The 20374-nt window shown below is 42.9% G+C and overlaps 1 protein-coding gene across 1 annotated transcript; it reads right to left on the reverse strand.

Moving 5' to 3' along the window:
- Positions 1 to 1928: 1928 nt before the first annotated feature.
- Positions 1929 to 4555, reverse strand: LOC109916890 (heart- and neural crest derivatives-expressed protein 1-like). The gene is made up of 2 exons (XM_048603802.1): positions 3832 to 4555; positions 1929 to 2158 (listed from the first exon to the last, which is right to left on the reverse strand). Exons 1-2 carry the CDS (start codon positions 4324 to 4326, stop codon positions 2060 to 2062), a joined length of 594 nt encoding a protein of 197 aa, XP_048459759.1. The 5' UTR covers positions 4327 to 4555; the 3' UTR covers positions 1929 to 2059.
- Between the last annotated feature and the right edge of the window lie 15819 nt (positions 4556 to 20374).

Raw genomic sequence — 20374 nt, forward strand, 5'->3', positions numbered from 1 at the left:
AGAATTGTTTTTATTGTCACTGCCCCCTTGATAGGCTGTGAATGTATTTTAAGATTCAGATGACGGTCCGTATAGACTGCAGACTTCACTCTGAAGTTAAACCGCAGCGATGTTTGGAGACAGCATTAATTACCACCGACAGAAAGTGGGGAGGAGGATTAAACAAGTGTCGACTTATCACTAGTAGGGAGGGGGCGGAAGAGGAATGTGATAGATATGAAATAAAAACAACTGGTGCACAAACAATTGATACTGAAGGCTTTCAGTGAAATTTTGTCGAAAAATGGTTTATTTTAATGTTTCTGAAACGATCGATTTGCCCCCGCCAAACATTTGTTTGAATGTTTATTAATGGGCCGAATGGTCTCGTGTCCAATTCATACCCTTATCTTGTTGGTTTTGCAACGGCTGAAGTGTGAAAGGGACGGGGTTGGAGGTGGGCGCTTTTATAGCCCTTTCTTTCATCGCCGGTAGCTTCCCCACTCAGACCTCCCAACAGTTTGACCTTCAGATAATTTCTGACAGCACTTTGTTTACTGTACCGATCGCGGTCAAAGAAATTTTCATCCCATCCCGTACAGAATCACCTTTACAACCAGAGATGAGAAATATTGCTGCAATCACTATAGTAACTGCATTCTCAGCAACCATTACACTGCGAGTTAGTAGCTATTATTGTAATCACAAAACATATTATAACTCTCGTCAACTATTACAATTCGTCAGTAATTATTATTGCAATCACAAAGCATATTACAACTTTCAGTAAATATTATAACCCAAGGTAATAATTATTGTTGTAATTACGTTGTATAACTCACAGTAACTGTTATAGCCCTAGTATCTGTTGTTGGAATCATAATAAACTTCAGACTCTCTCCGTAAGAACTACCCTCACTCGTTGAAGGATTTGATAACTCTTTATGATTTCGGGCGTAAGATTGAAAATATGCTAATATCCGACAAGAGAGCGAGGGAGAAAGTGTCGATTTTTGTTTTAGTTAGCAGGATCTGTCAAAAATTGGCAAGATCCGGGGCAAAATGAAGTGAGACTAACTGCGTGCTACTGACGGGCCGAATCTCCTTCTCTACAGTAATCTTTCTATGAGTTCACATTGGTGTTGGCTATAACGATATGGAGAAGTCGGTTATATTAAGCTCAAAGTTTCCCCATCAGCAGTTTGTCGGCGTGGGGAGTTGTGCTGTAATATCTGTGGGTCACTGCTTAGTCCTTCAGCTACTCATTCACCCGACTGTTCCTAAGGTTCCGGGAAGTATCTTCCCTCCTGCAAAATGAGGAAGTGCTCCCAGCTGTACCAGCACCTCGATATACCAGAGACTGATTACAAGTCGCGGCGCCGTTCCCACTAAACGGCGGCTATTATATTGTGAGATAACAAGGTGTAGAGCTGGATGAACACAGCAGGCCAAGCAGCATCAGAGGAGCAGGAAGGCTGACGTTTCGGGCCTAGAACCTTCTTCAGAAAATTACGTTGTTCTTGTTTTGTTCTATCCACAAATGCAACCGTATGAAATTGTAAATAGAAAATTATTTATTTTTAAATACAATTTACAATCACACATTAACGAAGACAGAAGGGGGAAACGGCCGCAGGCAAGAAATCACAGAAATCTGGAATCGCGCTTCGCTGGTGTAACCTATTGTAAACCTTTTAGTGAAATTCAATAGGAGCAAAATAAGACCCTGGTACGTTAAAGTCGTTTAAAATGGGTTAAACAAATTGAGGGGAACCGAGAATTGTGGGCACTGGACAGAATACCTGACCCGTCTCCAGCAAATCCAGGTACATCTATCCGGGCGCAACTTGACCTTTTACTGAAGGATTTACACTGAATGAAAATTTATTTTCAAATATAGATAGTTACCCCCCAACCCACCCACCCCACCCCTATTTGAATAGTCCTGGAGTCAAACAGATTTAAAATTGCACTTATGCTTCTCTGCTGGTTTGCTGCTCAGTTGGAGGATCGATCGTGGGACCATTCAGCCGCCTTCAACTTGGAATAAAAACTGTGCAAATTTGCATGTTCACTGCAGTCACTGGTTCAGCTCGAGAGCCCAAACTTGCTGTGGCCAACCCGTCCGTCCTTTCACCTTCTTGTCGCTGCTTCTGGCCGAGCTGTTTACAGGTTCATTCTGGTTCAAATAGAAAATAAGGTTTAATATCGGTGGGCACAGGAGTCCCGGAGATGGAACACACACACACACACAATTATATGCAATCGATTCTGTTCTCTAAAATCACACGTTTGAGGGGGGCGTTTGGTCAAGTAACAGAACGGTATGTTGATGGGCAAAAAAAAAGATTGCTGGAGAAGCTCAGCAGGCCTGGAGAAAGCAGTTCTGAAGGAGGGTAATTGGACTCGAAATGTTAACTCTACTTGGTCTCCAAAGCTATTGCCAGACCTGCTGAGTTTCTCCACCAATTTATGTTTTTGTTTCAAATGTTCAGCATCCGCAGTTCTGGATTGAAATGTTGTGCTATAACGATGCAGTTAGATGGAGAGCGTGGTATTGATGTATTGGGCCGAATGGTCTTCTTGATGTCGTAAATTATCTGACCTCTCACGCTAACTACATCCAAAATACCTTCTCTTTCCAGAGACAGGCTCACAGGCAACGACTCAGTGAAGGAAGGTGAGGGTGTAAAGCGTTCTAGAAGCTCAGGGTTAATTTAAAACTGCAGCAAATAAAAACACAAACGGGATTATTTGTCTGCTTGGAAACTGTATTTGAAATTAAATCAAATCGGGTCGGAAAATGTAACAGAACTCTTCGTGAAGATCTAATCACGCTCCACAAATTAGTTTTGGAAAGTTGCAATCATCTCAAAACCGACCTGAAATTAAACATACAGGACTCTTTACCTCGACATTTTCAACTATTTTCTGTTGGTTTGTAGTTTTACATTTTGATTGAATTAGATGAATTGTCCTGTTCAAGAATTCCTGGTCCCGGTTTGCGAGCATTATTGACAGTTTTCATTTGTTACAAAAATAAAAGAGAATGGAATTGTACCTGGAAACACTATAATTCGGACCCCAAAAAATCCACAATTTCGAGACTCAAACCGAATGTTGTCGATTTCAATTTGGGAAAGATGAGCACATTCTCAGATGAAAATACCAGAGAGCTTGGTCAATTCGGTTGTTTTGGGGGGGGGGGGGGGGCTTAATTAAGAAGTTAGCTTAGCTGTAACGCTGTCTATACCTCAAATAAATGCACCAGGTACTTTAAATGTTAGATCAATAAATCAGTTTAGAATTGAGGTTAAAGCGAACCAGGACAATCCCAGTTTGGAGGTTTTTGCTGAATACGGTTTGTTCTATCCGATTGTTAGGAAGAGGGAGAGAAATTAGCAACCGTTTCATTAGAAACGTTCCTGTATTTATTTATTGTGCTAATCACCAAATATTCCAGGCCTTGGGATCTCTGAACAGGGCGGACTCCTGCCTCCTTACTGAATCGCGCCCCAATTTCGATCTGTACTGAAAACGTTTAGATTTTAAATTTATCCCAAGATTGTAGTTCACTTCTTATGAAGCCGAACCGGCCAACTGGAGCATTTGGGTATAAACCAAACACCGGAGTTAAGATTCCAACATTGACAACTTGCAAATCCCTGAACATTTATTCGTGACTTTATCTTAAAACGTGTATTTGATGCAAAATAGTTTGATTTTCAAAGATAAAAGTCTATTAAGCTTGTCCTATTTAAAACTTTGCGTGAACAGGAGCCAATATCCCCAGAGTCTGGATGGATTTTTCATTGTTTTCAATTTCTCGGCTTTTGTAAAATGTGTTCTTACCGTTTCCCGTTTGCGTTTCGCTTCCTTGCTATCCGTTTTCTTCAGGTCTGCTTTGAAAGCTTCCGCCTCTCCGACCTGACTGTCCTTCGACAGAGTGTCCATCAGGTAGGCGATATAACTGGTGGCCAGACGCAGCGTTTTGATTTTCGACAGTTTGGTGTCCGCCGGTACATTGGGGATACATTCTCGGAGCTCGGCGAACGCGCTGTTGATGCTCTCGGTCCGGCGTCGTTCCTTCTTCGGGACCGAGGCTGCTCGGCGTCTCCCCGCCGTCCGCTCCGGGACACCTTCAAAGCGGCCAGGCTCCGTTCCTATCCCGTTAATCCCATACTCGGTGCTGTAGGAGGGCTGCGTGGGGAATTCGGGAGACATCTCCGCCTGGTTGAGGACCCAGCTCTGGAAGAAGGGATGGTCCTGGTGACAGCGATTATTGGGACCGAACGGAAAAGCTTCATGCATTAATGCGGGATGTTGGAAGCTCCCTACTAGGCTCATGATCCCCAACTTGATGCACTCCGGATTACAGCAACTTTCAACAAAACTGCAGCTCCTCAAACTACTTTTACCTGATCCTGAGGAACCTCATCTCTTCGGGGCGGAAGTTTACCCCCTTTCGAAGGAGCGCCTTCTTCCAACTCTTCCCAATTTCCCTGGGATGATAGTCCGAGATTCGAGTCTCTCTTTGACCAATGTACAACCCGCAGCTCCTGCTCCCCTTAGAACCGCCGATGCACTTAACCCTTCTCATTCTGTCAATGCCCGGCTTTATAAAATGTATCGTCGGAACGAAGCCAATAGGATCACGGGCGACCGAGGGGAGGAGACTCGAACTCTTTGAGACAGTTGGACAGGGCTTCAAACCATTCAGACGCACGCGGATCGAGAGAGAGCAGGTAGCGACAGCAATATTAAACACCAACACCCAAAGGAATTGAAGTTCTGAGTTACAAATCATCTTATTATAACATCAGTCATCTCCTCTTCCATTGTGAATGATTACCAATAGATGTATAAATCCAAAAGGAACACAAAAAATTAATGCAGAACTCCACCAGATTCCACCCAAAGGTTGGTGGGGGGTCTGGAATGCACTGTCTGGGAGGGTAGTTGAGATGAGTAACCTCACAACCTTTGCAAAGTACTTGGATGAGCACTTGAAATGTTATCAAATTCAAGGCAATGAGCCTTGTGCAGGAAATTGGGACTTGTATAAATGTAGAGTAGTTTTGTTGATGCAGACTCAATGGGTTGAATGGCCTCTTCTGTAGTGTCTGATTCCATTGAGTTGCATGCGCAGAGATCGCGTTATTCCACTCATCTACAAGAACACATGAATAAGAGTAGGAATAGGCCCTTCAGCCTCGCTAAGTTCCTCTTCCATACAGTGTGATCTTGGCAGATTACATTGTGTCTCAACTCCATTGTCCTATCTCTGCCCACACCCCCATTCCATCAAAAATCTATCTAATTTTGAGGTGAATACTTTCAATGATCCAGCCTCTGGGCAATCTAATCATTGTAAGGTAATGCGGTATCTGCACTATATTCTAATACTATAGCCACATTCCTTCATAATTCTAATACCAACTTCAGTGTTGTGCTGCATTATTGCAGTAAGGTGCTCATTACATTAAGGCAATGGTTAGATAAAGTTACAGAACAAAATGAATTTTTTATGCTGCATCGTAAAAACATGATGTTGATTGAGGATAAATATTGACTAGAACTCTGGGGACACATCCCTTGTTTCTCAAAATAGTATCATATGATCTTTTCCATCCTGCTGACAGGAGAGATAAGAGCCCAACTTAATGTTTTACCAAAAAGACAACACCTCTGACAGAGCAGCACTCACGCAATATCTACCCTCTGACACTGCCACATTGCCTCAGTACTCCTCCTCTAATGATGCAGTGTTCTATCAATGCTGACCTCCTGACAATGCAGCACTATCTGAATACTGAACTTCTGCTCCCCCAGTTCTGATCTCCTGCAGTGCAGAACTCCCTCAGTAATGATTCAGCAATTGTGCGGCATTCCCATTGGACTATTGGCATGGATCTTTGTTCTCAGGCCCTGCCGTGGGACTTGAAGACGCAATATCCCTGACTTAGATGTAGGATCAAGTCTCAGGTATCTAAATGTTTGATCAATGAGTAGGTTTTTGAGAAGTGCATTGAAGGAGGAAAGAGGCAGCGAGATCTACAAGGGGTATTCAGATTAATAATGAAAACATTTAAATACAGCATTTCACTTTTATAGCCTAGCATTACTATTACTGCATTTAATCTAGGGCAGTATATTTCTAGTGTCATAGAATGATAGAAATCACCACAAGATCAAAGGCCTCTTAAATCATCAAATTGGCAAAGAAATAGCAGATATGCTCAGTTCTCATGTAGCCTCAGTCTTTAAAGAGAAAGTGGGAGTTGTACCATGAGACGATGTTTAATATGTAAAATAATTAACGTTGCATATAATTCTCAAAAGGACATCAATTTCAAAAGTTAGTGGTACTTAGCATTGCAGGATCATCAAAGCCAGGTGAGAGGTGTCCATGCCACAAAAGCAAATTGGGAAGGAACATTTCATCAGCTTTCCCACTCTAATTGTTGAAAATAGGAACTAACTGGACGACAACAAATTTTGCAACAATGCCAGAGGAAGGGGAAAGAAGAAAGATTAGAAATTATGCCAGACAGTCTCTAGCATTGGATGAGGTAGAACTGAGGTTGTGTCACTCTCTCGCTGACTGACTCTCCCCCCTCTCCCTTGACCATTCCATGGGAATACAACAAAGTGGTTGAGCCCAAATCACTGGCCTGTTTTTTCCAGTTAAGAGGATTAGATGAAGTAGATTCAGAAAGGATGTTCTTGATGACCGTGGAGTCCAGAACCAGGGGTCACAATCTAAGGATAAGGGATGTGCCTTTTAGGACAGATGTAGGAGATATTTCTTCACCCAGAGCCTGTGAAATTCTCTGTCCCAGGAAACTGTTGAGGTCAAAACATTGAAGACTTTCAAGAGTGATGTAGATATAGTTCTTAGTACTGAAGGGATGAAAGCATACGGGGAGAAAGCGGGAGCAGAGTACTGAGTTAGATGATTAGCCATGATCGTGTTGATTGGCAGAGCAGGCTCAAAGGGCTGAATGGCCTACTCCTGCTCCTATATTCTATGTTTCAGCATTGAGTCGGCCTATGATCATAGCCATTTTGGAGCTGTGGTCTGGGAATAGTTGGAGACTTCCTTGCTGCCTATATGTACACTGCATGTTCACTACAACTTGGGATAAAACTCTCCGCTGGTCGGTGTCATATCTAATGAAAGGAAGATGGATGTAGTTATTAGATGGCAATCATCTCAGCCCCAGATATGACTGCAGAAATTTATTCAGTCTGTATCTGAAGACTATACATCCCTAGCTATGACATCAGTAACCATCCCTTCATCGTAAGGTCAGAAGTGGTGATGCAGTATTCATCTCTGTCCTCAGATAGTGAATTACGATCTGAACATTTTGGTTTGGGGCAAAAAGAACTTGCATTTATATAGCACCCAAATGTTCCAAGTTACTTTTCAGGAGGTCTATGAAACAAATATGAATTTACTACAATTGTAGTAAAAATAGAATATCAGTATCGAATTTTTCTCATTTGACTTTAACACCTGAGAATTCCGTGGACTAAAAATGTCTTAACAAAGGACATGGCTGACCTAAAATGGTGGCTGTGATCATCTAACAAGCTCAGGTAACTCACGAAGAATATACAAAACTTCCTACATAAGAATTACCATTTCATCCATGAGTGAATCAAACTCAGTGAGGTATCAAAGCATTCACATTGCTTGTTTTATTCACACTTGCATAATAACATACTAGAAATGAAAGATTACCCTTTGATTTCAGTTTGTAAGAGGCAATAAAGCTACACTGAAAGGTGTAGCTTCTCTTTCTCTCTCACTCTCAATTTCCCTCAAGCTCAGAAACTAGTCAATGAAAAGCAACTTGTAACGATTCACTGAAAGCTGAAACAAGAATTGGGTCTATTCATTCTCAAAGCCCAATGGAGTCTTAAGAACTGAAAATGCATTTGCCTTTACCTTTCTGTTGATATTAGATACCTCATTCCTTTTTTTTTGTAAACTCCTCTCCTGTATTTGAATGTGTATTGTCTTTGTTTTAACAGTACTCCTTAGTATCAATAGTAATGGTATTCCACAGTTTTTAATTCAAGAAAAGGAGTTGTTTGAGATTGTGACAACTTTGAGTCGGCTTTCCTTTATTTTTGATCAGGTTAACTAAGTTTTATTAAAATGTGATACCTGTGTATAGAAAAAAATATTCTGAGAGTGTTAAGGAGGGAAGTCATGACTTTCCTTGCCCTGGAGTTTGTGGGCTCAGTCTATGATGAGCAACATAGACCATAGGACTGCTCTCCCATTAAAGAGAGGCAACTAGTGGTGTTTTAACCTGAGGGATATCACACCTCAGATAAGGGGAAGAGTTTGAGGAGAATCAGTCAGTATCAGAATTGAACCCATGTTGTTGATGTTTGACTTTGCATTACAAGCCATCATCTAGCCAACTGATCCCAGGAATATCCTGTACACAATATACAGATTAAATCCACCCAACCAATTACTGCCCCATAAGTCTACTCTTGTTTATCAGTAAAGTGGCGGAAGGTGTCATCAGCAGTCCTATCAAGCAGCATCTGCTCGGCAATTTTCTGCTCAGTGATGCCCAGTTTGGGTTTCACCAGGGGTACCCAGCATCTGATATTATTACAGCCTTGGTTCAAACATGGACAAAACAGCTGAATTCCAGAAGTGAGGCTAAAGTGACTGAGTTTGATTTGTTGTTCTCACATATACCGAGATACAGTGAAAAGTGATGTCTTGTGTGCTATACAGGCAGATCTCACCATGCAAAGTGCATCAGGGTAGCAGAACAGAGTGCAGAATACAATGTTATAGCTGTGGCAAGGGTGCAGAGAGAGAGAGAGAGATCAACATTAACATTTGAAAGGTCCATTCAAAAGTCTGATAGCAGGATGAAGAAGCTGTTCTTGCATCTGTTTGTACATATATGCAAACTTTTCTAACTCCTGCCTAACAGAAGAGAGTATAACTGGGGTGGGAGGGGTCTTTGTTTATGTTGGTTGCTTTCCTGAGGCAGCAGGTAGTGTAGATGGAGTCAATGGATGGAAGGCTAGTTTGCATGATGGACTCGGCTGTGTTCACGACTCTCTGTATTTTCTCATCATCTTGGGAGGAGCAGTTGCCAAACTACACTGTAATACATTCATATAGGATACTTTCTATGGTGTATGAAGATTGGTAAGAGTCTTTGTGGACATGTCAGAGTTCCTTAGCCTCCTGACAAAGTAGAGAGACTGTTCTTCTTTCTTGACCATCACATCAACATGGGTGGACCAGGACAGATTGTTGGTGATCGTCACCCCTAGGAACTTGATGCTCTCAACCATTTCCACTTCAGCACCATTGATGCAGACAAGGGCATGCCCGCCACTCTGCTTCCTGACGTCACTGACCAGCTCCTTCATTTTGCTGACATTGATGGAGAGATTGTTGTCCTTACACCATGCCATTAAGCACTCAGTCTCTTTCCTGTATTCTGTCTCATCTTTGTTTGAGATCCAACCTACAACAGTGGTGTTGTCAGCGAACTTGTAAATGGAGTTGGGGTGGAATTTGGCCACACAGTCATGAGTGTACAAGGAGTATAATAGGGGGCTGAGTATGCAGCCCTGTGGGGCACCGGTATTGAGGATTATGGTGGAGGAGTTGTTGTCACTTATTCTTATTTATTGTGGTCTCTGGGTCAGGAGGTTGAGGTACCAGTTACAGAGGGGGAGTTGAGACCCAGGTCTCAGAATTTAGAGATGAGTTGTTTGGAATTATGGTTTTGAAGGTGGAGTTGTAGTCAATAAGTAGGAATCTGATGTAGGTATCCTTGTTATCCAGATATTTCAGGGATGAGGGTAGGGCCAGGGAGATGTTGTCTGCCATGGACCTGTGGCCCCAATAGGCAAATTGCAAAGGATCAAGGTAAATTGTTAGGCTGGAGTTGATGTAAGTCATAACTAATCTCTTGAAGCACTTCATAATTATAGAGGTCAGATCCACCAAGTGGTAGTAATTGAGGTATGCTGCATGATTTTTCTTTGGTACTGGGATGATGGTGGTCTTCTTGAAGCAACTGGGGACTTCAGATCATAGTAAGAAGAGGTTGAAGATGTCTGCGAATACTCCTGCCAGATGGTCCACACAGGGATTTGAGTGCATAGCTAGGGACTACATCCAGGCAAATTGCTTTTTGTGGGTTCACTCTCAAGAAGGCCAATCTAGTATCTGCAGCAGTGACCATGGGTCCAGCTGCAGCTGATGCTGTTGGGATACGTGACATCATTCACTGACCTTCTATTCAAAGCGAGTGTAGAATGCATTGAGCTCACCAGCTCAATTCTGTTTAATTTTGCTTTGTAGCCCATTATGTCATGTAAGCCTTGCTTCAAATGAAGGGTGTCCGTGTGGTTAGTCTGGGTCTCAAGCTTAGTTTGGTATTGCCTCTTGGCAAAGGTCGTTAACATCAAGACTGCATTTGACTCCAGTGGTCCCCAGCATCATGGATATCAATCTTCAGCCAATTTGGTTCTCTCCAAGAGATGTAAAAAAAAGGTTTGAGGCACTGGATAATGTAAAAGTTATGGGCCCTGTCAACATTCCGGCAATACTTCTGAAAATATGCTCCAGATCCTGCTGCTCCCCTACCATGCTCTGCCAATATAGTTACAATATGCTATCTGCCTAGCTATGTGGACAATTGCCCAGGTATGTCCTGTACATAAAAAGTAGGACAAACACAACCCAGCAAATTACTACCCAGTCAGTATACTCTCGGTCACCACTGAAGTGATGGAGGGTGTCATTAACAATGCTATCAAGCAGTACCTACTGAGTAACAACCTGCTCAGTGAAGCCCAGTTTGCTTTCTCCCAGGGACACTCAGCTCCTGACCTCATTACAGCCTTGGTTCAATTATGTGGAAAGAGCTGAATTCCAGAGGTTGAGGTGAGAGTGACAGCCCTTGATATCAAAGCTGCATTCAACCAAATGTGGCATCAAGGTGCCCTAGCAAAACTGGAATCAATGGGTATCAGGGGGTAAACACTCTGCTGGTTGGAGTCATATCTGATTTATAGGGAAATGGTCATGGTTTTGGGGTTAGTAATCTCAGCTCTCGGACATCTCTGCAGAAGTTCCTCAGAGTAGCATCCTAGGCCCAACCATCTTCAGCTGCTTCATCAATTACCATCTGTCCATCATAAGGTCAGAAGTGGGGATGTGCACTGATGATTGCACAATGTTCAGCACCATTCATGACTCCTCAGATCATTAAGCAGTCCATATTCAAATGCAACAAGATCTGGGCAATATCCAGGCTTGGGCTGACAAATGGCAAGTAACATTCACACCACACAAATGCCAGGCAATGACCATCGCCAGTAAGAGACAATCTAACTGCCCCTTGACATTCACTGAATCCTCCACTATCAACATCCTTAGGAATACCATTGACAAGAAACTCTAAAGGACTCGCCACATAAACACAATGGCTACAAGAGCAAGTCAGAAGCTAGGAGAGTAACTCACCTCCTGACTGCCTGGAGTCTGTCCACCATCCACAAGACACAAGTCAGGAGTGTGATGGAATACTCCCTATTTGCTTGGATGGGTGCAGCTTCAACAACACTCAAGAAGCTTGACATTGCCAAGGACAAAGCAGCCTGCTTGATTGGCACCACATCCATAAACATTGACTCCCTCCACCACCAGTGTGTACTATCCACAAGATGCGCTGTATAAATTCACCAAAAGATCCTAATATAGCACCTTCCAAACTCAAGACCACTTCCATTTAGAAGCACAATGACAGCAGATACAAGGGAACACTACCAACTTCAAGTTCCCTTGAGCCATTCCCCATCCTGACTTGGAAATATATTGCCATTCCTTCACAGTCACTGGGTCAAAATCCAGGGATTCCCTCACTGGTGGCATTGTAGGTCAACACATAGCTGGTGTACTATGCTGGCCAGTCAACAGAATGAATAATACAAATAGACTCAGCATAGTGTCGAAGGCCCCAACAAAAATGGAGTCCATCAGAATTGGGGATAAACTTTGGCTGGAATCATACCTGGCACGTAAACACATTAATAATAATACTCATATCTGTCTACATCTCAGAGCTCTCACGATTTATGTATTACATTATGCTTTTATTCTTCACACCAAAACGGACAAGTTTGCAATTTCCCATAATGTGCTCCCATTTATAGAGTCATAGCGTCATACAGCATGGAAACAGGCCCTTCAGTCCAACTTATCCATGCCAACCAGACATCCCAATCTGACCTAGTCCCATTTGCCAGCATTTGGCCCATATCCTTCTAAACCCTTCCTATTCATATCCCCATCCAGATGCCTTTCAAATATGCCATTGTATGAGCCTCCACCACTTCCTCTGGCAGCTCATTCCACACACACCCCACCTCTATATGATGAAGTAACCCCTCAAGTCCTATTTTATATCTTTCCCCTCTGACCTTAAACAAATGCCATCTAGTTTTGGACTCAACCACCCTCGAAAAAAATACCTTGCCTATTTACTCTATCCATGCCCCTCATGCTTTTATACATCTCTATAAGGTCGCCACCCCACCTCTGAAGCTATAAGACAAAAAGCCCCAGCCTATTTAGCCTTTCCCTATAGCTCCAGTCCCAGCAATATCCTTGTAAATCTTTTCTGCACCCTTTCAAGTTTAACAACGTCCTTCCTATAGACAGGTAACCAGAAAAGTATGCAGTATTCTAAAATTGGCCTCACCAATGTCCTACACAGTGGCAACGTGATGTCCTAACTCCTATACTCAATGTTCTGAACAAAGAAGGCCATTGTGCCAAACGCCTTCTTCACCACCCTGTCAACCTGTGACTCCACTCTCAAGGAACTATAGACCTGCACCCTGGGTGTCTTTGTTCGGCAACACTCCCCAGGGCCCTACCATTAGCTGTTTACATCCTGCCCTGGTTTGCCTCATCAAAATGCACACATCATTTTTATATAAATTAAACTCCATCTGCCTCTCCTTGGCCCATTGGTCCTTCTGATCAAGGTCCCATTGTACTCTGAGATAATCATCTTCACTGTCCACTGCACCACCTATTTTGGTGTCATCTGCCAACTTATGAACCATGCCTCTTATTTTGCTAGATTTTTCTCTCGCCCTCAACCTATCAAACCTTTGTCCTCTTCACAACTTTCCTAGATTGCTATCTTTGAGTGATCAGCAAATTTAGCAACGATACCTTCAGTCCCTTCATTAAAGTTGTAAAAGCACTGATTCCTGTGGGACACAATGGCTTACATTCTGCCAACCAGGAAATGACCCATTGTGCCTACGCTGTGTATCCTGTTGCTGGCACTATTCAAAGTGGCAGACTTGTTAGGTGCTTGTGTGGTGTACTGATAGTATACCTACCTCTAAGCCTAGTGACCCAGGTTCAAGTCCCAGCCTGCTCTAGAGATGTATAAAAACTTCTCTGAGCAAAACTGATTAAGATAGGAGATAATCACTGCAGTTGCTGGAATCTGTTCTGAAAACAAAAAATACTGGAATTTCGAGTTAGCTTGCTTTTTTTCTCCATAGATGCTGCCTGATCTGCTGTGATCTCTCGCACTGTGATTATGGAAAATATCCAACTGAGACCCTGTTGCTTTCTAATACAAAGGGGAAATTGGAACTGATCTCACAAAAGTGGTTTGCATTGGGCTCAATTCAATTGTCCCAAGTTTAGAGTAGACTTTCCAGCGGATCTGAGCTGCCGTTTTGTTTTATTCTGCTAGGGTTGCTACATTTCTTTGAATGTTTCCGCAGCACTTAACTCCTTCTCGAGACGCTACACAGGCAGAACCCTGTTGTTCGTGGGATTTTATTTCGTGGGAAACAAAATTTTAATAAGCATTTGCAAAAGATAAACTGTCCGCCAAACATCATTTCATCCAGGTACTCCAATTTTATTACGCATCTGATTTTTATCTCGATTTTAACCTTAAAACTGGCGAGTTTCGTAAAGACATGAAGGACCAATTTAGCAAGAGGTGTCGGAACAGATTTCGTCCATAATTATCCCATATTGTCAATTTTGATGCATTTACTTTTTCAAAAAAACCCAGAATAATAATATCGACAATAATATGTTGATGTAGAAATATAGCCAAGAACGGGAGAAGTCACAGCGAAACAGGCGATTGGAAAAAACTGATCTCTCCTGGATTACGATTGGTTCCGGGATGCATATGCATCAATCTGTCGCCCACTGCAGAGAGCGGGATTACATTTATTCAACAGACAGCGATCGAGAAAGTAGCCGATCCTTCAATCTGATAGAAATGTTCGCAAAATGAAAATCCACGAGAGTGAGGAGACGGTAGCAGCCCGATTTCCGAGTTAAGACAGAGAGTGGGACTGGAGGGAAGGTGTACAGCGCTGGCCCTGCACCGGGTCGGTTTTAGGTACATTGTCCCATTTGGTATTATTTTACTGTCATTAACTGTTGTGCACAGGACATCATTTCAAAGTTTCCAAATGACATGAAAAGTAATAAAAAGACGTATGTAGCAGATGATTCGGACGATGGAGACAGGCTGGCGAAATTGAAGTCTTGTGGCAAGTGGTGTTTAATACACAAAAGTGTGAAGTAATGCATTTTGTTCAGGGAAATTAGTAGATAATGAAAACATAACGGAACAATTTGGTGGGAGCGGAAAAGGAGACACTTTCGGGTTTACACATCCAAATCCACTGGCCTGGATAAGTGCAGATCCAACAAAGCTGCTTGGTACCATCCAGGATAAAGTAGCCACTGGAATTAGATCACATCCACCACCTGTAACACCAATGCAGAGTGGCAATAGTGCGTACCACCTACAAGGTGCACTGCAGCGTCTCATCATGGATCCTCTGACAGCATCTTCCAAACCCATGACCACTCCCGTCTTGAAGGACAAAAGCAGTGCCCATGGGAACACTACCACCTGCAAGTTCCCCTTCAAGCACTCACCATCCTGACCTGGAAATAAATCGCCGATCCTTCACTGTCTCGATCACGACATAACATGGTTCATAACGGCAGCTCACCAAAACACCCTCAAGGGCAATTAGGATGGGCAATAAATGCTGCCCAGTCAGTGGTGCCCACACTCCTTAACGAATAAAGCGAAATTTGAAGGTTAGGGAGAAGATCGAAAACATATTAAAATTGTGATTCTTTCTTTTTATTAATAGAGGTCTGGATTACAAATTTAAGACATTTGTATTAAACATTTACACAACATCAAATTGTGTTCAGTTCTGAACAAGGCACTTTAGGATGTCAAGGTCTTAGAGAAGGATTGGAAGGGATTTATGAGAATGGTACCAGAGATGAGGAACTGCAGTTTTGTACAGAGAGTATTGGATGGCTGTCCTTAGAGGAGAGAGGGTTAAGGGGAGATTTGACGAGATGTTCTTCACGAGTTTACAGACTTACGGAAAAGAGATGTTTCCCGTGATGGAAGGAGGGTAGATAGCGGCAGATTGAAGATGGTTCAGAACCACAGACCAGACTTTTTTTTTGTATAATCGAGTTAGGGTGGTCTGGAATGAGCTGCTTGGTAGGACGGTGGAAGCAGCTCAAATAACGACAGTCAAAAGAGAATTGGATAAACACTCAAACGGGAAATAATGCAAGGCTTAGCTGAAAGATCGGTGCAGGGCAGAAATTGGAAAGCTCTTTCAAAGAGTCAGTACAGTGTTGTGGGCAGAATAGCCTCTTGTTTGTGCCCTTACTATCAATGACATCGAAACGTCCTGCGTGCCAGACCTCACTTTAAGGGCTGAAAGTAGCCAAATACGAATTCCTTTTAACAACTTCCGTCAAGGGAATTGGCATGACTGAAGCTAAATGTTATCCAGCTGATACATTCATTCATCATTGTCTGCGCTCCGGTATACCCCTCACCAGGTCTCCGTGCTAGTCACTGACTGGAGGAACTGACTTTCCCTCCTTGATGAAAACAAGTCAGACAGATAAGCATTCGGCAGCCACTATTTCTGCCACGATTTCCGATCCTATTATAAACTGGGAACTGGGTTGGGCCGCAGTTCAACTCTTCGCTTCAGACATTGGGGCATGCAGATGCAGTTCAGTGCCTGCTTTCACTTAAATGTTCTGCAGATTTATTAGTTGTGAAATCCTGGGCGACTTCAGGCGCGGGTGGGTTGTTTTTTTATAGGGTTATAAATGCGAACAGTGATATACTATAGAAGGGCCAGGAGAGCATTGTGTGGAGATGGGCCGACTGCCCTTCAGCTGGTCTCTGTCACTTTAGCATCCCAAGTGTTATGGGTGGGGGGTATGGAACCACTTGAACGCGCGTGGGAAACTCGCCAATGACTGAATGAAGAGGAGGAAATCCCATTCTTCAGCAAACAGATGAAGCCCTGCCCGCTAACTGCTAATGTTCCATGTTCCGAAGATTTCAGACCAGACCTTTGAATGTAGGATTTGGGATGTCATATTAAGGTTGTACAGGACGTTGGTGAGGCCTCTTCCAGAGAACTGTATCCAGTTCTGGTCGCCCTATTATAGGGAGGATATTATTAAGCTGGAGAGGGTTCAGAAGATATTTACCAGGATGTTGCCGAGAATGGCGGGTTTGAGTTGTAAGGGGAGGCTGGAGCTTTTTTTTGACTGGAGCGTTATAAGGTTGAGGGCGCACCTTATAGAGATTTATAAAAACAAGCGGCGCATAGATACGGTGAATGACAGGTGAGGGATTTCAAGACGAATGGGGCATATTTTTAGGGTGAGAGGAGAAAAATTTACAAAAGAGAGGAAGGGGCATTTTTTTTTTACACAGAGACTGATTCCTGTGTGGAATGAACTTCCAGAGGAAGGGGTGGATGTGGGTACAGTTACAATGTTTAAAAGGCATTTGGATAAGTACCCAAATAAGGATTGTTTGGAAGGATATGGGCCAGGAGCAGGTAGGTGGGACTAGTTTAGTTTGGGATTATGATCGGCATGGACTGGTTGGACCAAAGGGTCTGTTTCAGAGCTGTTTGACTCTATGACTCAAGATGTCAATCTGTTTCCTTCCCCACAGATGCTGCCAAACCTGCTGAGCTTCTCAGCACTTTCAGTTTTTATTTTTCAGATTTCCAGCATCTGCAGTAGTTTTTGCTTTTATTTGTACTAATCATTTACTTTGTATGCTTAAATATTGTTCAAAACCCAAAACACCATGCAAAAAAAACCCGAAAGAACTGAGGATGTTGGAAACCTGAAACCAAAACAGAAATTGTTGGAAATTCTCAGCAGGTCTGGCAACATAAGAACAAAAGAACATAAGAACTAGGAGCAGGAGTAGGCCATCTGGCCCCTCGAGCCTGCCCCGCCATTTGATAAGATCATGGCTGATCTTTTTGAGACTTGGCTCCACTTACCCGCCCGCTCACCATAACCCTTAATTCCTTTACTGTTCAAAAATTTATCTAGCCTTGCCTTAAAAACATTCAGCAAGGTAGCTTCAACCGCTTCACTGGGCAGGGAATTCCACAGATTCACAACCCTTTAGGTGAAGAAGTTCCTCCTGACCTCAGTCCTACATCTGCTTCCCTTTATTTTGAGGTGATGCCCCCTAGTCCTAGTTTCACCTGCTAGTGGAAACAACCTCCCTGCCTCCACCTTATCTATTCTCTTCATAATCTTATATGTTTCTATAAGATCTCCCCTCATTCTTCTGAATTCCAATGAGTATAATCCCAGCCTACTCAGTCCCTCCTTATAATCCAACTCTCTCAACTCTGGAATCAACCGAGTGAATCTCCTCTGCACCGCTCCAGTGCTAGTATATCTCTTCTCAAGTAAGGAGACCAAAACTGCACACAGTACTCCAGGTGTTGCCTCACCAGGACCTTATACAGCTGCAGCATAGCCTCCCTGTTTTTAAACTCCATCTGTGTAGCAATGACAGACAAAATTCCATTTGCCTTTTTAAGTACCTGCTGCACCTGCAATTCTACTTTTAGCGGTTCATGCACAAGGACACCCAAGTCCCTCTCACAGCAGCATGCTGCAAATTTTACCATTTAAAACATAGTCCATTTTGCTGTTATTCCTACCAAAATAGATGACCTCACACTTATCAACATTGTACTCCATCTGCCAGACCTTTGCCCACTCACTTAGACTATCTATATCCCTCTGCAGACTTCCAGTGTCATCTGCAAATTTTGACACACCACACTTAGTCCCCAACTCCAAATCATCTATGTAAATTGTAAACAATTGCGGTCCCAACACTTATCCCTGAGGCAAACCAATAGCCACTGACCGCCAACCAGAGAAACACCCATTTACCCCTACTCTTTGCTTTCTAGTAGTCAACCAATCCTTTATCCATGCCAATACATTACCTGTAATACCGCGCAACTTTATCTTATGTAGCAGCCTTTAGTGTGGCACCTTGTCAAATGCCTTCTGGAAATCCAGATACACCGCATCCACAGGTTCCCCATTGTCCACCATGCAAGTAATGTCCTCAAAGAATTCCACCAAATTAGTTAAACATAACCTACCCTTCATGAACCCATGCTGGGTGTTTCCAATGGGACAATTTATATCCAGATGTCTTGCTATTTATTTCTTAATGATAGATTCAAGCATTTTCCCCATTACCAAAGTTAAGCTAACTGGCCTATAGTTACCTGCTTTTTGTCTACTTCATTTTTTTAAACACTGGTGTCACATTGGCTGTTTTCCAATCTGTGGGAACCACCCCACAGTCCAGTGAATTTTGGTAAATAATTACTAGTGCATTTGCTATTTCCCCCAACACCTCTTTTAGTACCCCGGGATGAATTTCATCAGGGCCAGGACACTTGTCTACCTTTAGCCCCATTAGCTTGCCCAGCACTGCCTCCTTAGTGATAATGATACTTTCTAGGTCCTCACCTGCTATAACCTTCTTGCCATTAGTTTTCGGCATGTTATTTGTGTCTTCCACTGTGAAGACCGACACAAAATAACTGTTTAATGTCTCGGTATTTCCTCATTCCCAGTTATTAAATTGGCCTTCTCATCCTCTAAAGGACCAATGTTTACCTTTGCCACTCTTTTATGATTTACATATTTATAGAAACTTTTGCTGCCTGTTTTTAGATTCTGAGCTAGTTTACTCTCATAATCTATCTTACTTTTCTTTATAACTTTTTTGTGGCTTTCTGTTGGCCTTTAAAGATTTCCCACTCTACTAGTTTCCCACTACCCTTTGCTTTTTTGTATGTGTTTTGTTTTTCAATCTGATACTTTCCTTTATTTCCTTAGACATCCATGGCTGACTATCTCTTTTCCTACAGTTCTTCCTTATCACTGGAATATACCTCTGCTGAGCACTGTGAAAAATCGTTTTGAAAGTCCTCCACTCTTCCTCAATTGACCCACCATAAAGTTTTTGCCCCCATTCTACCTTAGCTAACTCTTCCCTCATCCCATCATAGTCTCCTTTGTTAAAGCACAGGACATTGGTACAGGATTTAACCTTCTCACGGTCCATCTGTATTTTAAATTCGATCATACCGTGATCGCTCCTTCGGAGAGGATCCCTAACTGTGAGATCATTAGTTATCCCTGTCTCATTACACAGGACTAGATCTAGGATAGCTTGCTCCCTCGTAGATTCCCAACATATGTGGAGAAAAAGCAGAGTTAACTTTTCAAGTTCAGTGACCCTTCCTCAGAACCAAAAAACACCAACTCCCTACACACAACTCGATTTCGGGGTTCATGGGGACAAAGTTCGTTTAATTTTCCCGAGGCAGGGATTTGAAGGAAAGTGAGATGTTTGGATGGGAAGTGGGGTATTCGGGCACGGAAGTGCGGTATTTTGGAGGGAGAGGAGTATTCGTTTCCGGGTGGATTAAGTAGTTGGGGACTGGGGTATTCGAATGAGGAATGGAGTATTTGAACGGGGAAGTGGATTAGTTGGACGAGGTGGAGTGTTTGGATGGGGGAGTGTGATATCTGGAGATGGAATGGGGTATTTGCATGGGAGTGGGGTATTCTGATGGGATGGGATATTTGAATGGGATAGTGGATAATCTGGATCAGGGAGTGAGGTAAGTGAATAGGGAATGGAGTATTTGAATGGGGAAGTGAAGCTTTCGGAAGGCTGTGGGGTCTGTCTTTCAGGTTTCACTGAGGGTTTGAATATTGTTTTTACACGCCTAGGTGGATGTATTAAAGAAGCATAGCACGCTGCATACTGAAACTACTGGCTCTCAGCACACTCATGCAAAGGGCAAGTGCTCACTTAGACGCGGTAGTGTCTTCGTGTCCCAGTGCAGAAGGCGAGCTCAGTTAAAGTATAGACTGAAATTAGAGCTGCATGGAGTCTTGGTATATACA

Source organism: Rhincodon typus, chromosome 12, assembly GCF_021869965.1.
Source record: "Rhincodon typus isolate 14 chromosome 12, sRhiTyp1.1, whole genome shotgun sequence".
Classification (NCBI taxonomy): domain Eukaryota; kingdom Metazoa; phylum Chordata; class Chondrichthyes; order Orectolobiformes; family Rhincodontidae; genus Rhincodon; species Rhincodon typus.